Consider the following 24,086-nt stretch of genomic DNA (forward strand, 5'->3'; position numbering starts at 1 on the left):
AACCCTCCTTTTTCTGCCCAGCATCTGTGTCTCACCTCTCCCCCAACAGAAGCTACACTGAGGGGGATCTGAATCTCTACAGCTCCACCAAAAGCAGAGCTGACACATTAAACCCAAGAGCAGAATTTTCTTTGTCTTGTGCCCACAGAGGCTGGCATCAGATGTTAACTCCATAAGACCCGACAGGACTGCATGCAGGCTGGCACTCGGCAGCAATACAAGAGCAAGAACACTTGTACAAGAGCAGCAGATTTCCTGATATGGAAGGTGCCAGTGAAAATAACAATGTCTGTAGAAATGGGAACTGCAGCTACCAGGTATGTGTGCTTTCTCTGCACAAGCAGTAGAAAGTAGCTCTAATGGGAGCCACACACTCCTGGCCTGCTCTGTGGTGCAGCGGTAGCTCTGTACAGCTTGAACAGACACAGCTGCAGGCTGAGAAACACCCCATCTACCACCACACAGCTTTGGGGTGGGAAAGGGGCTAGGAACTGGAGCTCACAGAGAAGTCAGGTTTATGGGGAAAAGACTTAAAAGGATCAGATAAAGGGTGATCCTATGTAAGCAAGAAAAGGGAGAAACACAACCTGAAAAGGAAGTCAGATGGCAATTACTCCAATGTGATGATGGAGGAAGAGGTTCCTGCTTCACAATCTGTTCAGTGGCACTCTGAAAAATCTTTCAGGAGCTGTCCTGTGATGGACAAAAGAGAAAGAAAGAAGCAGGGAAAAGCATGTGAACATGCAGCACTTGATGCTGCTTTGGCTGGCTCCCATTTTGGAGGAGGAAAAGGATTCTTTGAAAGGCTTTTAAGTTATTAAGTACAACATTAATCTAGAGCTCTATAAAATCAGCACTCTCCCTTTCCAGCATTTGTATGATCAGTCTCAGGCTGACCCAGTGCTGAATGAATTGAAAGCATCTGTCAACTTCTGATGTAGATTATATTAGACACTGCCCTCAGAACTTTCAGGATAGAGAATCCCTTTCTCAGGGCTTTGTTCTGTGGTTTTATTTAATTTCATTATATTATTACTGATACTTCTGTTTTCTCAGGGGCCAAACCAATTTTATTCCTCTTGGTTTACTAGCATTTCTCAGTCATCCTTTCTCTTGCAACCCCACAGCATGCCAAATTATACAGCAAGAGAACTGGTGCAATTCCCACCCCACTTTATTTCTCTCTTTCTCTCTCACACTCACACATACTTCTCACAAGATATATCTGCTCTTCTTGACAGTTATAGATATAGCTCAAGGGAAGAAAAGACACTTTGAATAAAAATACCTATACATAGAGAGAGACTTTGTCCTTGTGTCTCCAAGATCTTATCTAGTTAGGATCCATGAAGAAGCATTCCACTGGATAACAGAGGCACTCTTATCCAGCTCTGGCTGCTATTGGAAAGGGGCTGGATTAACCAGAGGTCTGGTCTTTGACTAGCTGATACCCAATAGTTCATACATATATCACTGAAAGGTTTTGTTGCTTCCTCTGCAATGATTTGGCTAGAAATCCAAAAGCAAATGTAAAAAAGGCATACAGATTAAATCTACTTTAATATGACTACTGGTTGAGTTAGAAAAAGTACCCAAGATAGGCATGTGCTTAAGAACGTGGAAGGTAAAAAAAAATGGATGTAAAATTCCTTGGCTGAGTCAACGTGGTGCCAGCACGATTCTCCTTTAAGACCCTTGTTCAGAACTTCACTACTGGCACTTTCAAACCCTTTTTTTTCTTCCTCTTAGCTTCTCTTAGACACCGTTATCCAGGCTTCCTCCTTTGGTGAGGTTACCAGTTCATATTTTGTCTCCATGACTTGTCCTTTCACTGGGTGGAGATACAGTTTCCTTACCAGGACACTCAGCAGGACTGTAGTCACCATATAGGCAAACCTGAGGGAAGAATCAGGAGAAAAGAATAAAAACCCTGCTATGATGTAAATGTGCCAAAGGACAACAGCTAGCTTGGACAGGTTGTCCCAGAAGTACCAGGAAGATGCTGAAAGCACCTCCTCTCCTGTTCTGCCAGAGAGACTCACAAAGACCCCCTTTCCTATGCTCACCTCAGCTCCGGGCACTCCTGGCTTCCTGAAAAACCCAACAAGGACAGGTTTTTCATGGCTGATTCTTCATTGAATCTCTCTGGGTCAAACCTATGAAAAACAAAATACACTAAGGCTTTCTGTTCAGGCACAGCATCCTTTCCCCACAAACACTGGCATTCACTCAAGTAAGAAACTGGCAACAAAATACAGAATCTCACTAATTTGCTCTCTTTAAATCGTGCCGCGTAATTCCATACAAATGTATGAAGCTAATTGTGCATCCACTCCATTAATGTTCCCAGCTGGTCAGCTGTGTCCCATCTTGGTCAAAATGCTGACAAACTCAGTTAGTGTGAGACAGGGCTGGAACTAACATGCATTACCCCTCAGCAGTGGGTATTTAGCTTGAGTACACAGCTGAGCTAATGCTGCTACCTGCCCTCTATTCCCCTCCAGGGCACACGCAATCTCATTTGCCTCCCTCCCTCTCTCCCTCAAGTCCCTTCCTTTTTCACTTCCAAAAATATTTCCCTTTTCTCCTTGCCCCTCACACTTCTCTTCAAGCAGCTGGTGTGTGTATATGTATGTGCTGGGGGAGGGAAGACGGTGACTCATTCAAGTGAGAAAAGTGGTTTCCAGCTTTAGGATGGTAGAAGCTGTAAGAAAACTATTATCCAGGGCTGGAATGAGTTAAAACGAGGGAGACTAACAAAATATAATTCAATTTAAATGTTACAAAAAAACCACCTCCAAACAGAAAATTTGATGGATGGATGGATGAATGGATGGATGGAAGACAGTTCTTTCCCTTTCTCCTAAACCTTTCTGCTTAATTCTTCAAGCCTTCATTTCCCTGCCTAAACATCCAAGCTCTGCTTCTAAGAAGGTGAAAGGGCATGTGGGTGCTGACCCTTAGGAAAAGCAGCATCAAACTTACATTCCTCCTGAAGTGGCAAATTACAGATGTAATAGGAGAGAAAATGCAGCTGCCTAGCAAATAAATAGGGAGGGCAAACAGCTATGCACAGTGTTTCTGTACAGTAAGTAGGTGAAAGCATCACACAGAGCTGATCTCCTGTCTCTGTCACAGAAATACACACCTATTTCAGGCTCAACCCCAGTCTTCCTGGAATAAAAACACAATGTTTATAGCAGTCCTCACTGTCTCTCCCACGAGGCCTCAGCAAACCTAAACACTGTCGTGTCCTATCCTAGCAGGCAATGCCTGCCAAGGTGCTTGTAGAGTGGTGCATCAGTGCCTGAGCCTTTTCTAAGAGGTACACTCACAGGACCAGACAAGTGCTGTTCTAAAGGCTCTATTCTTTCTCCTAAATCTCGGCTGTCTTTTCTCTCTGTCTAGAATAACTGACCCACATTTTTTCCCAGCCCAAGTGAAGTAAGTCAGATACACGTTAATATTTGCCACCTGGAGGCCACAGGAAGCTACAGCAATTTTTTTCTTTAACCTCCAAAACACTGGCCTGGATCCTGTTCTGTTTTCACAGACAGAAATAATGAGGCAGCATTTCCCTTCCCCCTGAAAAAACAAAAATTTCAGACTGATGTTTCCTCTCTTGTATCATTGTTTCATGATGACAAGCAGTGATTCCAAAGCCATTCAATTTACTGTTTCACAGAAAACCTTAAACAGAATTTACCGGCATTTTCTGGGGAAGCTCTTTGTGTGTGCACAAAAAAAGTTTTTATTAAACTCTAATGCACACACGCGCAAAGGCAGACTGGAGCATGGGAGGATCATGACTTTAATTGCTCCAAAAGCATATCCATGGAGAAAACCAAACCAAAACCTTAATAAACTGATTTTCTTACACTGCCTTTCATCTCCAAAATCTGCTTAAGGCAGGCCCTGCAGCCTAAAAGGCTGTGCTTTAAGATCTAATTTAAAAAAGGAAAGGAATTAGTTGCAATAAGTTGATTCTACATACTTGTATGGTGATGGCCAAGATGAACTATCCTGCAGCATCACACCAAGAGCATAAAGCACAAGTGTCTGCAAAGAAAATTATGACATTTATGTCAAAGCAGAAAGAAATGCACAATTAAAGACACCTCTGGACAGCTCTGCTGGATGATTACTTTGTAGACTACTCATATTTAGGTGGATTAAAAAGATAATTATGCTATATTCATCTACAGATTTCCATAATCCATGCCCAGATGTTAGGATTTTAACTTCTAAGAATCATGCTGTGACTGTTAGTGGTTACAGAGGGTCTGACCCCATTTCTCTGCTCTTGCTGGCATGTATGTATGGGCTACTTTATTCTCTGCAGTGGAAGGTGATATGATGAGTGATATGACCAGGCCTTAAACAGTGTTCTTTCATGCACAACTGAGCCTATCAGCCCCTTCAAAAGATTACTCATCCCTGATAGACCCAGCTTCCAGAACTGGAAGCATATCTGCTCAGCAAGAGAACATGAATTCCCAGAGCCTCTCCTGCAGAGGAACTGCAGGCAAACTTTGAGCTAAACTGTACTTTCAGATGACAGAACAGCTACTCAGGTTGAACAGTTGCAGAAGAAACGGTCTTCCAGCCTCACCCCTAGTCGGGAAAAAGAGGAAACAGCAAACTCCCCCTACAGGAAAGGAGTGGCCTAGTGCTCCCAGCAGGGCCCTACCTCTTTGGGGATAGTGTGTTGGTCGACTCTGCCCTCCAGCTCCTGCAGCTGTGCAGCAATGGGAGTCAGCTTTGCTGTTCGCACTGTCTCACACAGGACTTGCCGACAGTATCTGCAGCCAGTAACACTTGGTTAGTTTAACCCTCCCAGAGAGAAGCTTGTCCACATCCTTGTGGCAGCAAGGAGAGCTGAGTCACCTGCTGTATTTAGAGGCACTTCATTTTTTTTCTGGCAAGGAGTCCCAGCTTTGCAAGAAGCACTAAATCTCATTAACAGCTTTTACGGAAGGTTATCGAAATCTCTCTTCTTTCAGATTTTAAACCAAACTAAAACTGCTAAAAAGCACAGACACACCAGCCCTCTTCCTGGTTCTCTCACCCATATAAGAAGCAGCAAGAAACCCACACATTTGATACTCTCTAACACTAGTCCAAAACCAAAATGCACCCAGTTAAACCAACAGATGCACAAAAAATAAAGGCACACTGTTGACTAGTCATCATCCAGTGGTCCTTTGAAAAGATTGGTCCATGTTTTCTTTCTAAATATGTCGAACATGAATCCAACCAGGAAAATGACTGATTACTTTTACTTTTGGAAAACTAGGACAGAAACCAAACAAGACAGTTAAGCAAATAAATTTTGGCCTGGCAGCCAGGGCACTGATTCTGTGCTTTCCTCTACCAATGAACCTAAAGGGTTTTCAAAAGACACCTTGAAATGAGCACCTTGGTCCCCATGTATGGAGTCCTACAGCAGATTCTCTCTGTGTTGCAAGTCATCCTGTGGTTTGATCACTTCCAGAAAAAAAAGGGAGTAGCTTTTGGATGCCTTCTCCTGGCCCAGTGAAGGCTAGGCATCAGGTTCCATGTGAAACCCCTGTCCCACACCACATGACACAGCCTTCCTCTGCAGTTCCTTCTACAGGACCCACCTGAGCTGCTCAATTTTCTCAAGTGTAATTGGTCCCTTCCCCAGAATGCGGTCCACCTCCTTGTAGAGATTCTGCTGGACATCTTCTGAGGTTGTCAGGAAATAGACTGCCCAGGTACACACTGGGGAAGAAATCAAGACAAGACTGGACCCAGAATATTCAATCCTTTACAACCTGCATTCAGTTTTCTTACTTCCTGTATTTTCATTGTTACTTTCTGACCTAAAAAAGGGTGACCTCTGTTCACAGCAGGCTGTGCTGATTCTGTATTCAGTGGTAGCAACAGAGCTGAACTCCTGTGTAGTAAGAGACCCTGCAAGCTTAGGGAGCTGTGCAGGAGACTATGTCATTCAGTCCCTCAGCTCTGGCAAAGGAACCATATAGATCAACAAGCCCTGGGGAATCAGGGTTATTAGACCAACCATGGAAATGAATTGGCACAGCCAATGCCCGGGGCTCCTGATAAGGAACTCTCTGCAGCAGGTTGGCCAGCACTCGTCTCCACTACATCTCTTTTATGAAGTACTCAAGATATCTTCAATAGCAGAGTGAAAAAGAAACCCTGCATAAGAAATAAGTGTGTAGGATGTAAAGCTAAAGGAAATGTTTCTAGCACTCAAAAATGTCTGTCTGTGAGAACTATCTGGAATCCATGTGTATTCAAGCTCCTTAAAATTACAGTCTTCCTGGAGTACTTGGAGAGGATATTCTCTGAGGAAGAGTATTATCATAGTTGCCTAATTTATTTTCCACATTGTTTAACACCTAGATGCACTTGAGAGGTTTTCTTTGGAGTCCCAGCCCCACTGGCTGAGATACAGGGCCAGATAACAATCCCCCTATCATAAGATATTTTACACAGCTTCAGCTAGTATTTTTATTTGTATTTTTTTGCCACAGTCTTTGCACAAATCCCAGAGTACTCCTTTGAATGTCCTCCATACATGAAACATACCCATCCTCTAGAAATTCAAAGTGGCCAGGCAGATTCCAACATTCTACTATAATTTCTTTCCCATGTGCCAGAACCTATTTTACAACATGATCTTTGTGGGTTATACATTTTGGTGCTTTTTCATCAAATGTAGCATCAGTTATCTGGGCTTAAGAGTGCAAGCAAAAAGCAATGGGAAGAAATTCCAAGGTTCACCAAAAGCCTGGGAAGCCTGTCAAACACAGCTTGGTTTCAATTCAGTAGCTGTGAGGCTATGTCAAGAGTCTGATTTAAAAATTAGCTCCTTCTATATGTTTGTAGTTCAAGAGAAAGAGAATGATGAATACAACTTTTTATTAGCCTAGGATAAGTCTCATGTCATCACACAGAGTTTTAGGCATCTGAGTGTAAGGATGGGAAGTTACCTACAATCTGTACTTACAGTTAGCAGTGATTATGCATCCTGCCAGGGTGAAAATCATTGTATCTTCCAGAATCTAGGAAATAAAATCTACTTCAGAGACTGAAGTTTGTAAGACTGTAAAGATAAAAAAGAAGTGGCACATTCTCCACCCAAGCACATGAAATCCCTTTAGTGCAAAGAGTAGGATATAAATCTAGAAGACATGGACTGAACTCTCTGTAGAACTTCCACTGGAATTGCACATGAGACACGCTTAATATTAACATATTTCTGGTTTATAAAAATAGCTGTGAAGCAGTGGTAAGGAAAGCTACCAAAGTCTAATGCAATTAAACATTGTAGGAGTGGAAAAAAGAACTAGAAATCCTGCTTTAGTAAAGAATTCGAGCTAAGATGCAAAAGCTTACACTAATCAAAGGCTACAATGTAACGAGTTGCCCATCTATCAAAACTCCATTACTGTGTAATGACATAACAGCTGCACAGACCTGCTGGTCACTCAGGCTCCCTTGCAGCAAGGTGTCTACAAAGACATGCCTGTTGAATGATCTGCCTCGGCGCTCTTTTGTAACTTTCCTTAAGACGGATTCCATCTCCACCAGAGCTTTGGAACAAAAAAGAAATGTTTATTTTAAAATCTGGTCATACTGGTGCTGCAGAGAAGCAAATCCGTCTCCTCAAGCAGATTTTCAGACCAGCTGTCCCTGCTGGGCTCAGTTACAGAAGCAGCCTCTGTTACATGTTACTGTCAATTTGGAAGGCAGCATCTCCAATTTAGTTGAAAATGTAGAAATCAAATAGCACAGGTTGCCTGTAAAAAGCCATCCTTACAGGTATAACCAAGATGTGCACTCTATGAGCTGAAATCACTTAAGGGGAAGTCAAATCACAATGTTTAACCATCAGAGAACGTGTTTAATCAGCCCCCATGAAAACATGTATGAGCCACATAACACTGGTTACCTGACCTGGAGGGCTATAATTACCACAGTACCACAGCACCTCCAGCCACTGATGGTGTCCCTTTTGACAGGGGTTCTACAGGCATGGAGCAAGAGGATGGCTCTGTGCTAAAGAGTCTGCATAGGCAGAGAGAAGAGGGTGGGGAAAATGTGGGAGGGTTTTGGCACAACAAGTCCACATATCTGAAGTTGTCTGAGTGCCCAACTCCTGGTGACTATTGTGAGAACCAAGGGGAGTTAGGGACCTAGATGCCATTGGCTGCCTGATTTAAATGACCTACTGAAGACTATCCAAGAAACATGGAGCAGAATTTGGATTTGAAACTCCATTTACCAAGGCCCAATTCAGCCCCTTTGTCTTAGAACTACCCTTCTTTCATCCTCTCTGCATAGGAAGGCCAGCAACACTTAACACCAAGCCTCGCTATCTGGAGTTTGTGAAACTGTGTCCCAATGCATCATCATACTACAACTCAGGAATGGAGTGACCATGGTTGGAACCCATTTCAATGGGGCACTAGTTGTCCTCAGGTTCTGAAACCCACAGAATCAGCAGTATAAACAAGGAAACACCGAGTCTGGAGGATTTACAAGCAAATCCTTAGTTCCAGATCTAAGCTACTTTTGTTTAATATCTTATCAATCAATACTGAAAGGGTTTAATTATTAAGATCAAAAAAAGACAGGACAACCAAAAAATAAAATTACTTACTATAAAATACATGAGAAACAAAAGTACTGCCATAACAGACCTGAAAATCATGTTGCCTTGTAAGAGCACATCAGAGTCCATCCCATGGAAGGTATCCCTCAAAGCAGCACCTCTGTATTTGTGTCCTCCAGCCTGTGAGTGACTGTCTGGCAGCACATTCCCCAAAAGGTGCATCATATGGATGCCCATACAGGCCAAATCAAGTGGCTCCATCTCTCTCCACCTAGCACAGTTGCTTGCCTCCAAGAGAGGTCAAAAGTGGACACTAGGGAACAGAAGAGGAAGGGAGCAAGCATACCCTGCTGCTTCACCTCTATCACTCTTCAGACTGGACAGACCCTACAATTAGGCCTGGAACTAGAGTTCTAGTCCTACAAACTTCTCAAGTAATGGCAGGCTTGTCACTCAACTCCAAAACAATGATCTTATGTGAGAGTAAGTACAACACATCTGGTAGCTTATGGCATGATGACCAATTCTGAAGAAAAGCCAAGACAGCCGGGCAAATTAAGTGCTTCCATAGACTAGCTAATTCCTAAGTATTAATCAGAGTGGGAGGAAAACTGTGATTTTGGGAGGAACCTACCATCTTCGTAGTGCTTCTTCCTAGTCATGTTTTTGTCAAGAGACCCATCCAAGAAACCTTTCCCAATCTCTGACCAGATCTGAAATGACAGAGAGAACAGTACCATCACTCACCACAGGCTGAGACTGCTGGGACTGTTTTGTCTTCTCCACAATGTCAGAGAGCCTTCAGAAGATCTTCAAAAATAAGTTCCACTGGCACTCCAAAGAGAGTTTAACTGACTTAGGTACCAAAGATCTCCCAACTGCCTTTGGATCCAGGTTCTTGATACCCATGGATCCTTTAGAAACACTTCAGACTAATGACAGCAGAACCAGCAGTAGGATCTTTTAAACAGTTTTAGCTTGGGACAATTGAGGCAGAGCCCTCAAGCTCTTACCATAAAGTCTCAGCAGTAGCTTGTACTAAACTGCACACAGACACAAGCTCTGTGCTCTTAGTTTGGAAAAGTATAATAGGAAATTTCCTGGCTCTTCGTGACACTTACTGCATCATGGTGCCTGCGGAATCGGATGACTTCCCGGTCATCTTCAAAGCTGCTGCCCATAACTGTCTGCGTGACAGACTTCATGGCAAAGCCCAGCATGTGCTGGCAGAGTGGCACATGTTGTGCCTCGGGCAGGGAGAGCCATTTGGCTAGCAGCTCTTCTGACAGCTTGAGAGGGAATGAACCATTAGTTAGAAGTAAGATCAGCAGTCTATTTACCAAACACCCCCTGGAGACATTCCCACCGTAAGGCAGCTCCTAAGGCAGACCACACTTTCATGGCTACGGCATGAAGCTACATGCTTTCCAGGCTTACTTTCCCTTGTTAAACTAACCAGTAACATTTTAGCCTCCAATCTTCTGCCTCTTTCAAGGTTTTCTCCCAACAAGGCAGCCCTATCCTCCTCTCTTGTTCCCTCTGTTACAAAAGAAACCTTAAACCCTTTAACACTAATAGCTCCAGATTGGGAAAACACAACATGTTCTGGATGCTGGACTAAATCAACAGAACAGTTCTTCACCTGTTCGTGGTCCCAATAGCTGGTTCCTTGCTCCTCCCTCCTGTCCTGGGAAATATATCTAGAATCAGGGTGCTGCAGTATCTTTAACTGCATCTGGTATCTTGGCATAAAAAGTAACCAAGCTCAGCCCTTCCCCCTGACCCATTGGAGCTAAGAGAAACCAAATATTCACACCATGCTTGAACAGGTAGAGGCTGTTTGCTGTCTCAGATGCTTACAGTTCCAGCAGTAATGGAAATGCAGGTCCTTTATCCTAGTGATCATTCTCATTAAACTTTCCCCTGTGAGACACACAGGGCTTCTCTACTGTACAAAGGCAGTTACGCACCTTCTGGATGAGAGCAATGTTACTTTGCAAGGACTTGGTCACACCATTTTCATACAGCTTTCTCCTCATGTGGCTCTCTCCTGTATCCCCATTCAGGCTGGACTGGTACCTCAAGAGGGATTTCAGCATTGTCTCAAAGGGATCCACTGAAAGCAAATAGAGGAAACACGATTCAAAAGCCACACTACACAGGGCTGATGAAAACAGCAGCCTCTTTAATTGGGTGCTGCTACTTCTGGGCAATGAGCAAGGCACAGCTCCTTCCCCTAGGAACACTCTCTTTGGGGTGTCAAGCTTCTCTTGCTCAGTGTGGGCTGGGACCTCATAAGGTCTCTTTTCTGGGGCAGGGTGCCATCCTGTGATCAGCTCTCCCAGCAGAGCTTGCCTGCTGGCTCTACCAAGTAACTCCTTAAGTGACAATGCCTTCAGAGTTTGTTCCCAGTTTGCCAGTTCCCAGGTGGTTGTGCCATTGACTTGGTGACAAGATTGAGTATAGCATGGTCCTTCCCCTTCTCCAGCCTGACCTGCAGCCCCTTTAGCACATTACCCATTCACATCTGGTGTGCCCTCCTGCCCTGATCAAGGCTATGCACTCAGGATATATCAGCTCATACAAGAGATGTAGCCAGAGGCTGCTCTCTGCACTTCTTCCCTTGCTTCACAGCCCCAGCAAACTTCATTTGATACCCTACTCTTACTGCATGATTTTTCTTGCATGCACCGAGTTCCCTGCTGATGAGCTCTTCCCAAACCAGCAGCTGCCTCTCTGTCAGGGCTCCCTCCAGCAGAGAAGCTCTGAAGCTCTTACAGAAAACAGTACCCTGGTAAGCTATAGAATGCTTTCTACTGCTAATTGCCTTCTTTCCATCTTCCTTCCACACAGACACTTGCAACAGTGTACAAACTAGACAAAAATCACATAACTTCCATATCCATGACTCACTTCAGTTAGATTTTTAACTTTGAATTTCACCACCACGGACTTCTATTTAATATATTTGCTAAAGTATATTAGGTGTCAATGCAAAATGGTGCAAAAAAGCATGGCATATGTTTTTCCCTTTCTGTAAACCTTTCAGTGGGTCTTGCAAATCTGGCAGAATCTTTAAGGAACTATTTGGAAGCAGCAATCAGGGTTTTCAAGAGGGATATTGTCACTGTTTATCACAGTCTTATTTCTCCCAGACGGAGAGTGAAACCTCTGAGGCATCAGAAAACATCAAGGCTGGGCTAGACACATATGAGTCTACCAGCTGTGGATGTATCTAGGATTCCCTGCAGAGATCATCACGCCACTAGACAAACATACAAGAAGAGACAATTCCACCTGCAGAGGACTTACTACCTAATGGCATAAAAGCAGCTAACAAGGCCAGAGGCATGAATATGGTAATCTTTCCTAAATGTTTTTCTCTCACATCTTTTCCCTTCCAATGTTTCTAAGCTCTGGATCTCACCCTCTTTCCCACTCAGAATTACAAGGAGTATGAGCATGTGTCTTTTGGCACAGCAGATGGTACCTGTGGCTCTCCACGTGGAGCAGGCTGTTATGTGACTCTAGCTGCTGCTGACAATTCCTCCTCCAAGGTACTTTGTCATGGAGTGGCTGCTGCTATTCATGCCATAGTTCCCCGCTGACTGGCCTTGGCAGAGCTTGGCACAATACTGGGTAGCCAGAAAGACAGATGGCAGGTGGTAAAGCCCACACAGCAAACCTGGAAAGCAGAGGCATCTAGAGAGGTTGGAGGATGCTTAACACCAACACCTGCTGGAACTGCAAAGTTTTCCTGGTGCATATGAGAGCAAGCTGCTGGATCAGCCACAGGCTCCATTTTTTCCTCCCCTTGTCCCTAGTCCAAACTGGCAGTCCCACACAAGTGATACACTCACTGCTGTGCTCTCAGGGCTGCAGCACCCAGGCTGCCCTCTGCTGAGGGCTGGCTCTGCACCATTTGGGAAATGGCCATTTCTCCACAGCTGCGGGAGGCCGGTGACTCCACAAGGCACAAACTGTCTCTGGAGAGAGCTCTGTTCTGCCAGCACTGTCACAGACTTCTTCCTTTGTCCTCGTCTTGAAAATATCTCCAGGGTTACATTTTCAGTCCTCTTAGTGAAACATATAAAAATTTTGATTGATCCATTCATTTACAAGGAAGTCTTCTCCCTCATCCCAAGAACCTCAGAGTGCTGTCCTGGATGCCACTGCAAGTACTAATGGAGAAAAGATCTAGCTGGATAGTCAAGCCAGATGCCAAGCAGAACTGGACATCAGAGATGGAAAGAACCTTTGAAGCCACACAGTACAAATGGTTCCAGAATAGCAGTGAAGCTGTTCTGCTCAGACAGGTCAGGACCCATAGTTCCATCTCCAGCATTCAATGTGCTTCAGGTTCATTGTCCCCACTCAAAATGGAACATCGACTCATGGGAGTTTTCCAAGTGGGTCTCTGAACGTACTGCTCCTGGCAATCCTGCGTTAGTCCACGCTCTTCACATCCACACTCTTTGCAGGTCTGGACTCCTTCCCCAGAGCCACTCAGGGGAATCACCAGTATCAGCAGCAAAGTTTTACTTCCTTTGAATTCTCCTCGCAAATTAATCACAACCAAGTTTTAAGAGGCCATGAAAACATACCAATTTCAAACACTGTTTTAAGCATAAGGAAAAAGTCTCCTGGCATTGGAAATATTAATAACTATGAATGCAATTAGTCCAACTTCAAGGCTCTGATCTGAGATGCACTATCTGCACCTCTCTCTCTTTCTGTCTCCAAGAAGTTTGGCCATACCTGTGACACACACGTGAGATGAGAAGAACCTCTGTTCGATACTTGGAGCCAAACCCTACACCTCAACCTTGGAAACCAACAGGCAGGTATCTATGAAAAGCAGCTCTGGCCTCAGGCACCCCAGCAGACTGAGGAAGTCAGATGGCAAGGGTGTTCAAGTGAGGCTGAAGAGTCAGAAGTTGGATATAACGCAGTCCACTGTGGGCTGTTTCCTGTCCCACAGCACTGTGCACGTAGAAGAGATACAGGCAAGACCACGTCTCCAATAAAACTGCAAGCTGCCCAGAGCCAGTTCATGGCTTAGAGCAACCACAACCCCTATTCTCACTCCATAAGAAACAGTACAGGAAGGGTTTTGCTAGAGCTACTCAGCTATGTTTGTTTATACCTCAACACTTCAGGAAATACAACCAGTAAAAGTCATCACCTCTAAAATAAAATCTGAGCACTTCTGACAAGCACCCATGCTAAAAGGTAAGTACTGATACAACTAATATCTCTGCTTTTTCAGGTCTGAGATCATGAGAACCCTCCTTCTCAAGCCTGCTGCTGCTGCCTTTATGAAGATCCCCCCATAAGCTCTTCCTTCTGCCGGGCTGAACATACTTTCCCTGGCTTCTCCTGCACAACTGGCTTCCCACTTCTCTGATAACACTGGCAGCCTTCATTTGCACTTGTTTTATTCAACATCATGCCAGAGTACAGAGGTTAGAGCCACACACAGGATTCCAGGTCTGGCTCATGTTCATCTTGTGCAACAGTTTAGACGTTTTCCTCTTTTAACAGAAAATACATGACTCAATGTACCCTTTCCTTTTTCATCCATGGCTGCGTGATGATTGAATTGAGGGCAATTCATGCAGCCTGCTTTTTCCCCTTCCTCTTCCTGTTCCTGCTACCCCAGCTCTCAGGGATAACATCTCACTCTCCTTCCCTGTGGTGACAGAGGGTTCCAGCATAATGTTAAGTGGGAGTACGTCACCTCCCCAACACAGTATTTCATTTTACCAAGACAATCCACCCTTCCTTCCTCTTTCATCTCTCTTATGCCATTATGATGACCCACACAGTGTCCAAGCAAATTCTGAACTGAAACCTTAACAGAAACACAGTTCTATCACTTTCCTTGTCTAGAAGTCTAATTATCAAGGTACAACATGCATGCTATTCATCCTCATGCTTAAAAATATATGTTTAGTCCTTGGCATAGCAGGATGCTGGGCTAGTCTGTAGCAGCCTGGGTCACTTAATTTCCTGCATGTATGACCAGGCGCTGTATTTATCTTTCTCTGGTATTCGAATACTCCCAAATTCAGAACACTTCTGAGAACCTGCCTGCTCAGGGGCCTGTCACCACTTCTCTGAGCTTTGAGAAAGTGACTGTCTGCTCAATTTCCCCCAAACGCACTTGAGAACATCTAGATCTTTCAGGGTGGTTTTCCACCTTCTGGAGTGTCATCGTTATCCACTATGTCTTGCTGATCCTCATTAACTCCCACTCCTTTCCCAGATTATAACCATATTTTTTTTGAGTCTGTCATGCAAGTGTACATGAAGCTTACCTGTCATGACCCCAGCATAAAGTCATCTGAGACATCTGCCTGTGCCTAAAGACAGCCTATAGGATCAGGTCAGAGGTGTGCACCCAGCACCTCATTCAACCTCGTAAGATAAAAACCACAAAAGCAAGAGATTAAACCCAAACATCAACTGAGTTAACTCACTGACTGTGATCACCTTAGGAAGCAAAACACTCACCTAAGAGACTTACACAATATTTTAAAATACCTTCCCAGGACTAAGATGATCAACTCAGCTACCAGCACCACCAACCACTTGAAAGACCAGAAGATCATTAAAGGTTTTCAGCACAAAATTCTACACACCAAAGAAAACCAAAAGTTAAAGAACTTCTTCAAATAATAGTTTAAAAAGCCTCTATGCTGAACTATACAAGGCAGTTATCATAAACTAGCCCAGTTGTTTTCAGACTTAATTTAGCAAGATTTCCACTCTTAAACCATATTTCAAACTGCCTTTAAAATGTATGCCAAGTGGCTACTGGATTTTCACCTTGCTCTCTCAAGTGACTAATGAGCATGATGCTTTCCATAAACATTTGCCTGTAGAGAGACGGTAAAAGACAAGACTGCACTGATTTCTTGATGGCCACTGGACAGCAGTAACTCTTCATCACTGATATTCAAGTCCAGCAAGCAGGAGCAAAGCCATACTTGAACCACCATGTCAACTGCTAACACAGTCTCATTTTCTTTCAACTTAGAATGAAACCCCAACTTCCTTTGACATAGGATGCCCAGCAAGGCTGGAACAAATGGACTCAAAGACAATGCAAAGGGCACTTACACAACCGGTTGGGGTTAATATGTTGTTTCAGGAGATCAATGGAGCCGAGGCTGACGACAAGACGCCTTCCAAACCAGAAAGAGACCAGTGGGCCATATTTCTCATGAAGGTTCACCAGAAACTCATGTAAACTGCTGCTGGCAATGATATCTGGCAGATTGCCATCCCTGAGGAACATAGAGGATATCTGGTTATGAACAGCATCCTCTGCCAATGCTGAACCTGATAAATGTGGAGATGGAAGTGACTTACTTTTCATCAGTTGGAGCCAGCCCAGGGATACCTGATGCTTGCCTAGATGCCTAGAGTAAAAGGAAATGCATCAATCTATGGGAACTTCAGATTTTATACAAGCCTCACAGCTTTTCAGCAGGAGAGATGGATTTTCCACACACGTACTGCTGCACTACTTACAAACATTAAACAAAAGCTGGATATGCTACATCTGCAGGCTTCAGACCTGCTAAGCCGATAAACTGCAAGTGTGTGCCTGGTCCCACTGGCTAAACCAGGATTATTCATCTGGTTAGATGAAAGATGTCTGTGTAAAGATTTAAACGGTCAGGTTTGCAGGGTGGGATCTTACACACAGATTTTGCCCTGCAGACCTGCAAAACTGCACGGTGAGCAGATAACGCCTTTGGTAAGCGGCTTCACTCGAGGGGCACGGAAAGCAGGAGGAGTGCCGCGGGGTGCGCTGCCGCGGGAACGCCCCGCAGGGCAGGGAACGCTCCCGATGGCCTTGCCACGTCCCCGCCCGGGCCCGGGCCGCGGGGTACGGACACGGGGCGCCGCCCGGGCACGGGGCACCGCCCGAGCCCGGGGCCGTGGGATGGGGATGGAGCCGGGGCAGGGGCCGTGGGATGGAGCCGGGGCCGGCTCGGCTGCTCGCTCCCTGCCCGCTGCACCGTGGGCCGGGGCCGTGCGCCCCCCACCCCGCCGCCGGCAGCATTACCGGGTACAGGTAGAGCACGGCGCCCACCAGGATGAGCAGGAAAGTGACGGCGAAGATGGCGAAGTCCAGCATGGCCGGGCCGGGGCGGTGGCAGCGGCAGTGCCTCGGCTCCACCCCGGGGCCGCCGGCGGGGCAGGAAGGGGCGGACCGGGCTGGGCTGGGCCGGGCAGGGAGCACGGCTCGGCTCGGCTCTGCTCGGCAGGGACGGCATGGGGGGCCCGCGGCGCCTGCTGCTGGTGTCTAACTCCACCCTGCACGGAGGAGGGTACCTGGCCCACTGCCAGCAGCACATCCAGAGCTTCCTCGGGCAGTAAGCGCGGTGGGGGCTGCGGGAGCCTTCCCGGTCCCAGCCCCTGCCGCGCCGACCACTCTCTCCCCTCTTTCCTGCCAGGAAGGTGAAGCGGGTGCTGTTCATTCCCTACGCCCTGCACGACCGCGACGCCTACGCCCGGACCGCCAGGGAGAAGTTTGAGAGCCTGGGTAAGGCCGGCCCGGCTGCTGCAGACGCGGCCGTGTGCGGGGATGGGGCGCTGGCACCCCGGGCCCGCAGCGCTGCAGGGTCGGTGCTGCCGGGCAGGAACGGGCGCAGCGCTGCAGAGGGGCCGGGCTCGGCTGCTGCGTTACAATGGGTCAGCAATGGAACTAAGAGCAGCAGGAGCCGTCTCCAGACTTCTGCCTAGAAGTAGATGCTTTAGAGGCCTCCAGAAGAAATCCTGCTGCAAACACTTCTACCCACTTCAGGGAGGAAGATTTTATTCCTAAATACTAAGTTTAATCACATGAGGGAACATTTCTTCCCGTATATGCTCAAGGCGTGCAACCACTGGTGTGAAGACCCTTTCTATAAAGAACTTCAACCAGCCAGAGAGTTCCTCAATGAACAGCAAGGTAGCTTTGCTTGGAACAAAGATCGTTGCAGAGCAGCCTACAGCAACACCTCCACCCAATATCTATCACTGTTGAGGGTAACTTTGGACCTGTTAGTGTAGTAATAATCAGTACTCGCTTCCCTGGGCAGCACACTTTGCTCTTTGGTTTGCAGAAAGATTGCTGCTCTCAAATGTCCATGTTCTTCTGGCTCTCCTGACGCTTCCTGTACTCAGTGAACTCCTGCAAGGCAAATCTGTGAAAGCCATTTCAACAGAAACCACACTCAGATTAGATATTTGCACAAGGAATGATAGACCAATGATGGCACATCCTATCAGACTTCAGCACAGCCAAGTTTAAGACTGACAGCTTTTTCCTTATTTTTTAGTTACCTGGTAACGTTGTGCCTCAGACTGCACCTGCTGAGTGAAATGCTCTGCTCTTAAGACACTGAACACATATATCCACAAAACAAACATTTCCTTTGGTATAGCTGGATGCAGAAGCCCTGCAGTAATGTAGGACATACACTCTGTTTTATGTTGTAGAGTTCTCAGAAATTTCCCTGGTTGTCTGGCAAAAAATTTGGCTCAGGGTGGGGGGCAGGGGGTAGGCAGGGAGAGATTGAACATACCACATTCTTCCACCAGACTGAAGTGGCAAAGGCAAATACTTTTTCATTTAAGGTTATGGGCTGGACAGCATTCACGAATCTTGTGATCCAGTGGAAGCTGTAAGGAAATCTGAAGCAATTTTTATTGGTAAGTTTTACTTCTCACTTCCCATTGATGGTTTATGTAGGGCACTTGAATAGTCCTGCTCAGAACTGGCACTATAGATCAACAATTAAAAAGTTGGGCCAAGAAATTATTAGAAAGTACAGAAAACAGTACTATAATTGGGAGACTGAAGACCCTAAATTTAGTTGTAGGCAGGGAAGTAGGAAAGATTTATTAATGGATCTTCCATAAGTTTCAAGTTATTAATTTGAACAGTACTTCAGTGTAAAAACATGATCATCACAGCTGTATCATCACTTTATCAAGCCTAAGAAGATCTAGTCCAAATACCATGCTGCTGGGTATTAGAACACAGTCAAAGAGCCCATGGCCTGCCCAATGACTGTTCTTGCAAAGATTCTGGTTTTACTGCTGCTCAAAGCAGGATAGTACCATGAATAGAGCATAGAACTCATTGAGCTTGCCAAGTTTGTAAAGGCTTCAATTAAAACTGGTGGTGAAAGCATGTTAAATAAGCTGGACTTTCTTTCTGCAGGAGGTGGGAACACATTCCGTCTCCTGAAAGCTCTTTACGACAACAGTCTGATACACGAGATCAGGAAAAGAGTTCTTGAGGTAAAACTACAGGACTCTGGCCAAGTCTGAATGGCAGGATTTCATGCATAAGCTTTTGTTTAGACAAACTCAAGTTGATTCTACATCTTTGTTTCTAATATACTTCAAATGTTGAGCCATCTCAGGCAATCTGATGAACTGAAAACTGGCCATATAAAGCTGCCATTAAGTCATTGAAATGATTAAGGTCAGCAGTCTGTCTTTCTAGAACAGTTTCCTAGATGTGGGACTGCAAGACCTTGAGATATACAATGCTGTGAACCTTAGAAATAAGTCTCTCAACTTGAAATATCAATGAAGAACAGTGCAGGATTTAGTCTATGTCCATAAACCCTGTTTTTCAGTTTGAGATGTCCACTTTGTGTCTTTTTGACAGACACAGATGTGTTCACGTTACAGCTTGTCTGCTAATAAACTAGCAATAAAGTTAGATCCATACATGCCTTTTAGACAGTGTTCTGTTGATGTTGAAAATTACATAATTACTTTGCATATCTCCTTGGAATTAAGAGGTGTGAGTGCCACTGAGCCCTTCTGCTCAGCAGCCCAATTCTAGCTTGTGAATCTTGTAAGGCACAGTAAAGATACACCATCTCTGGAGGAGAACAGAAGAAAGGTGTTCCACTAGCAGTGTGGAACTGTAAATGACTTTAGGCAGATTTATGTAAGGCCAGCTGCCAAGAAGAAAGGTTAGCTAGGCTTGTCTTAAGATATAGAAATTTAATGTCTGTTGTGGGCAGAAAATCCAGAAAATGTTCAAATACCAGTGAAGTCTGGATAATTATTTGGTTATATTAACACCAACTCTCTCAAGATAGCTTATTTTTACAAATGTATATTACCTGTGAACTTGCATGCTTGAGTGTCATTCTTCCATGTACAGCTTAGTATTCAGTACTAACACCTAAACAATGGTACTGGTAAGCTGATGCTGTGATAACATTATATTAACGTCAGATGGACTACACTCTTCAGAAACTAGTTAAAAGCTAGTTCGGGTAATTCCTGTAACTGCAACGTAGACAAGTCTCACCTCACTTAATAGCGAAGTCCAGGATAAGCACTGACAACCTTCTAAGTTCTCTCTTGTGATGGGGTCACAGAGCTGTGAGTGCAGGACGTGCAGCAGCTAATTCTCTGACATGGACAAGCTATTGTTCGCCTCAGAACCCAAATCTTATTCTTCTGCTTGTCACCTGTAAAGTTAGCAGTGAGATGAGCTAGAAGAACTAAGTCTGATCTGATTGCTGAGTCTCTGAGACTGAAAGAAGAGGCTATAAAATGCAGTTCCTAGTTGTGATACAGCATACTGATCATTGCTTTTGTCTTTCAGGATGGGATTCCTTACATGGGATCCAGTGCGGGAACTAACGTTGCTACCATCAGCATCAACACCACCAATGACATGCCAATTGTTTATCCACCTTCCCTGCAGGCTCTAGGTTTAGTTCCTTTTAATATTAACCCCCACTACCTGGACCCAGATGTGAAAAGCACTCACATGGGTGTAAGTAATGCATGCCAGAGCTAACACAGTAACCAGGGTGCAGAGGTGTAACCATTTGTGAGGCCTTACAAAGCTACAGAATGTCAAACAGCTGCTCCCTAGAGAAACTGGAAATGCCAGTGAGGCAGTAACACTTTACTTCCTTCTAGACTTTTCTTTGCGTGGGAAGAGGAGTTGGCAACAGTATAACTGAGGTGGAATGAAGTATTTTTCACAAACAGAAGCTTTGCAATGCCTGAAATACTGTTGCTTGATACCTGGCATGGAATGGGGGAATTAAAAAAAAAGAAAAAGATAAACCTAAAATGTTAAGATGCAATGCACAGTGATTTTGGAGGGTCTGAAGAACCATGAGAACAGGGAGATCTGGAGATTGCGTGCAGTCTATGGTGTAAGAAAATACCTAGGCACTGGTGTCCTTGCAGGGAGCACACCCTCTAATGTCCAGTACTGAGCAGGCACATGCACTAATATAGCTGAAAGAAAAACATTTAAGCCATCAAGCACAAAGAGACGTGTATGGAGGAGCTGCTTCTTGAATAGCATGTCAGCTACTTCCTTGGAGAACAGTTTTTGTGGTGCATCTTTTAACAACCCAAATACTTTCCTCCTTGTAATCAAAATTTCATGGTTAGAGGAAGTATTAAGAATTAGGGAACTATGTAGAGATGGTGGACATAGGTTTGCTTCTAGAGTTTAGCTGAAGTTGTAGGTATTCATTGAATCAGCTGGTATTAGATAAGCAGGCAGTCTTCTCCCTATAAATAACTTTTGCTATTTCTCTGAGAGGAGGCTGGAAGCTCTGTGCTGTACCGAGTCTCTGCTGTGTTCCTGTGTTTCCTTACCCATAAATCCTTCTGGTTTGATTTCTTTAACTACTGTTGCTCAGTTCAGCAGCAAACCTCAGGAAACATGGTAGAAGGAAAATTCTTCAGTGTAATACCTACTTGAAGACAAGCAAATATTTAATATCACTGGAAATCCATGGTTCACTACCCTCTTTCATGAAAGTGGCACCTCAGGCATTTGCTTCCACCACTTTCCTTGGTGCACACAGAGATAGTAGTAAAAAACCAATAAACAAAGAAACAAACATAAAGGATGAATTGAGTGGAAATAAGTTTTAAGGCTTTTCTGGTTTGAGATTGTGTGAGTTCTGTTTGATCAGCCTGCAGTAAATTGCCACTAGAGATGAAGGGTAAATACATATCTGTTAGAATCAATCTGCCACTCCATCCTCCTTGAGGGATGGAGTGCCTGCTTTGTTTAATGTTATGAAATTGCTTGGTGTCACGCTACTTGGATAACTCCAAGTCCTACCTTATGGCCTAGGAATCTAAATCTACACTCATAATTGCAGGAGACAAGAGAGGAAAGAATCCGCCAATACCATGAAGAACCAAACACCCCTCCAGTTCTGGTGAGTACTAGTTCTCAGTCAGGAAGCTCATGGCTGTAGCATGATAAACATTTTAAATGCATTCATGCCAGCTTTCAGTGTGGGTTCCCCTGACTGACAAGCCTTACAGAACAGTGGCATGGAACGTTATATTCTTGCTAAGAGCTTCAACCTTGGATTTTGCTTGCTTGCAGAAAATGGGTTAGAGCAAATGAAATGCATACTGCATGTTATGTTGCTAAACACTGTATTTCAGGCAGCTCTGATCTTCCCAGTCACTGGCCACTAGTCATATATTGTACACTGCGGTGGTGTGCATGCAGATGGTACAATACATACACAATATCTTTTTGCAGATATTCTTATCTGTAATCTCCAATACAGTTTCTGAATTTGCACATTCAGTAGAATATATGTCATTTCATTATGCCTGTCTAGGGAAGTGGGACCTCTGTGTTTCCTGTCCCTGTGCTTGATCTTGGAGTGAAAAGCTTGTGTTTTAACAAACCCAGCTGGCTGTTGCTTGGCCCAAACTGGATCTAAGAATGGTGGGGTAGTAGAAGTAACTGTGGGGAAAAAACACACTTTCCTCTTCTCCTTAATGGTTCCTCCTTTAAAAGTGAAAACTGAAATAAACAAGAAAATCAGCTTCTAAAACACCAAATTTTGTCTTTGCATCTTTGTTAGGTAAGCAAGAAAGTCTAGTCTGTAATCATGGTGAGATGCACTAAGACTGGCCTGCTTGTGACAAGCATTCTACCCTCTCAAATAGCTTGAAAATCATGTTAAATGTTTCCACCTACATTAGGGCTTGCGGGAAGGTGCGATGCTGCTAGTGGAAGGAGACAAAGCCACGCTGCAAGGAGTGACAGGAGCACGTCTGTTTTTGAGGTAAATGCTTCATTTGAATTGTTATCATCCTTCAGATAGAAAGGAAGAGAAGCTTTTGTTAGACTCCTGGCACATGCTGCCTGTCCCCCACATCAGAAATTACTTAATCCCTTGGTTCCATTTTTCTTTGGGGAAAACATGAGTAGTTTTATGCTCCAAAGGAGCAGACAGTATGACAGCACTCTAAAGGAAGTCTAACTTACACAGTTAAGTGCTGTGGCATTACATCCATTGATGCTTATGATTCCAAGTTCTAGTTACTCTTCACAGGAAGAGCCCTAGTAGTCAGCTCTGGCCAGTTTGGTCCTAATGCATGGAACTCTGGAACAAGGAAACCCATGTCTTCATTCATATGAACATTAGTAATGTTCAAATCTAATATGTATGTGCTATGATGTGGGCAAGGAAGGGAGTCAAAACTCTGCTTGTTAAGAATAAGGGTGCCTGGTTCCATCCCTAGTAACAGATGGAAGCACAGTAGTCCCAGCTCCTGTTAAAACTCACAGCATGGTTTGTCTTGTTTAAGGGGTAAGAAACCAACTGAACACGAGCCTGGAACAGATTTCAGTTTCCTCCTGACTGACAGTAATTCCCTGAATCTGTAGCCTTCCATTTCCTGCAGCACAAATTACTATATGGAGAAGACAATGAAGAAGAAGGAAAGAGACGCTTCTAAGTCCCAGGGTGGGTGGGGAACCTTATCTCTATTTATAAATATGTATAGTGGGCTTTTTTCCTCACCCTGATTCATGGCCCGGACATCTCCTTCCCAGCAAAAAGACATTTTTTATTGCAATACTTGAGTAATCAGAGCTATTTGAAGTCTGAAAGGGTCTGTACATTATGTATCCAGTTTGATTCCTTCCCCACTGAAAAAAAAGTTAGTTTAACACAATTAAGACAGGACAGCGAGTCAGCTGTTCCTGCTGCATAGATTTACCTGCTAAATGAAAGAACTGTTCCTTCAGTGTACTTCCACACTTCATTTCATTTTTTGCTATTAATAAATGGAGAAGTTATGCATTCAATTACTTTTATTTGCTTCAGACTCATGTTAAATATATACAGTGCTAATTATGTACAAAAGTGTGCATGTTAAAAATTGTCAGGTTACAAACTTGCAAATCCTAGAAAAGTGCAAAATTTTAAAACATCTTCCACCATGCTGTACAGGAAAAAAATCCATCATTAGCCAATATACACACTCTTAAAACATACTGATCAAAACAAAGTAAGACATACAGTATACACTTAAAGCACCCAGAGGGAAAAAGATATTGCACAGAAGACTGACAGCAAGTTCATTACAGTGCCTGAAGGCTCATTTTTGAAAGTGGCTATTTCCAACACTCCTCAGACCTAACATTAACTCTTTA

General features: G+C 44.3%; 2 protein-coding genes across 3 annotated transcripts; one reads left to right on the forward strand and one right to left on the reverse strand.

The window, feature by feature from the left end:
- Positions 1-1,156: 1,156 nt before the first annotated feature.
- Positions 1,157-16,821, reverse strand: LOC113965257 (cytochrome P450 20A1). 2 transcript variants are annotated; one of them, XM_027678395.1, is made up of 13 exons: positions 16,689-16,821; positions 15,986-16,035; positions 15,734-15,900; positions 10,579-10,724; positions 9,730-9,897; positions 9,243-9,321; positions 7,471-7,586; positions 7,001-7,055; positions 5,625-5,745; positions 4,691-4,802; positions 3,995-4,059; positions 2,067-2,156; positions 1,157-1,896 (listed from the first exon to the last, which is right to left on the reverse strand). In XM_027678395.1, exons 1-13 carry the CDS (start codon positions 16,758-16,760, stop codon positions 1,746-1,748), a joined length of 1,392 nt encoding a protein of 463 aa, XP_027534196.1. In that variant the 5' UTR covers positions 16,761-16,821; the 3' UTR covers positions 1,157-1,745. The 2 variants fall into 2 exon arrangements, with proteins under 2 accessions (XP_027534196.1, XP_027534197.1); XM_027678396.1 differs by having other exon boundaries at positions 16,716-16,794.
- A 41-nt stretch (positions 16,822-16,862) lies between these two features.
- LOC113965258 (alpha-aspartyl dipeptidase-like) lies at positions 16,863-23,738 on the forward strand. The gene is made up of 8 exons (XM_027678397.1): positions 16,863-16,998; positions 17,080-17,168; positions 18,245-18,319; positions 18,834-18,913; positions 20,247-20,420; positions 21,781-21,840; positions 22,628-22,710; positions 23,237-23,738. Exons 1-8 carry the CDS (start codon positions 16,898-16,900, stop codon positions 23,313-23,315), a joined length of 741 nt encoding a protein of 246 aa, XP_027534198.1. The 5' UTR covers positions 16,863-16,897; the 3' UTR covers positions 23,316-23,738.
- The last annotated feature ends 348 nt before the right edge of the window (positions 23,739-24,086 follow it).

The sequence above is a fragment of the Neopelma chrysocephalum genome, unplaced genomic scaffold (assembly GCF_003984885.1).
Source record: "Neopelma chrysocephalum unplaced genomic scaffold, ASM398488v2 Primary Assembly neopelma1_44, whole genome shotgun sequence".
NCBI lineage: Eukaryota > Metazoa > Chordata > Aves > Passeriformes > Pipridae > Neopelma > Neopelma chrysocephalum.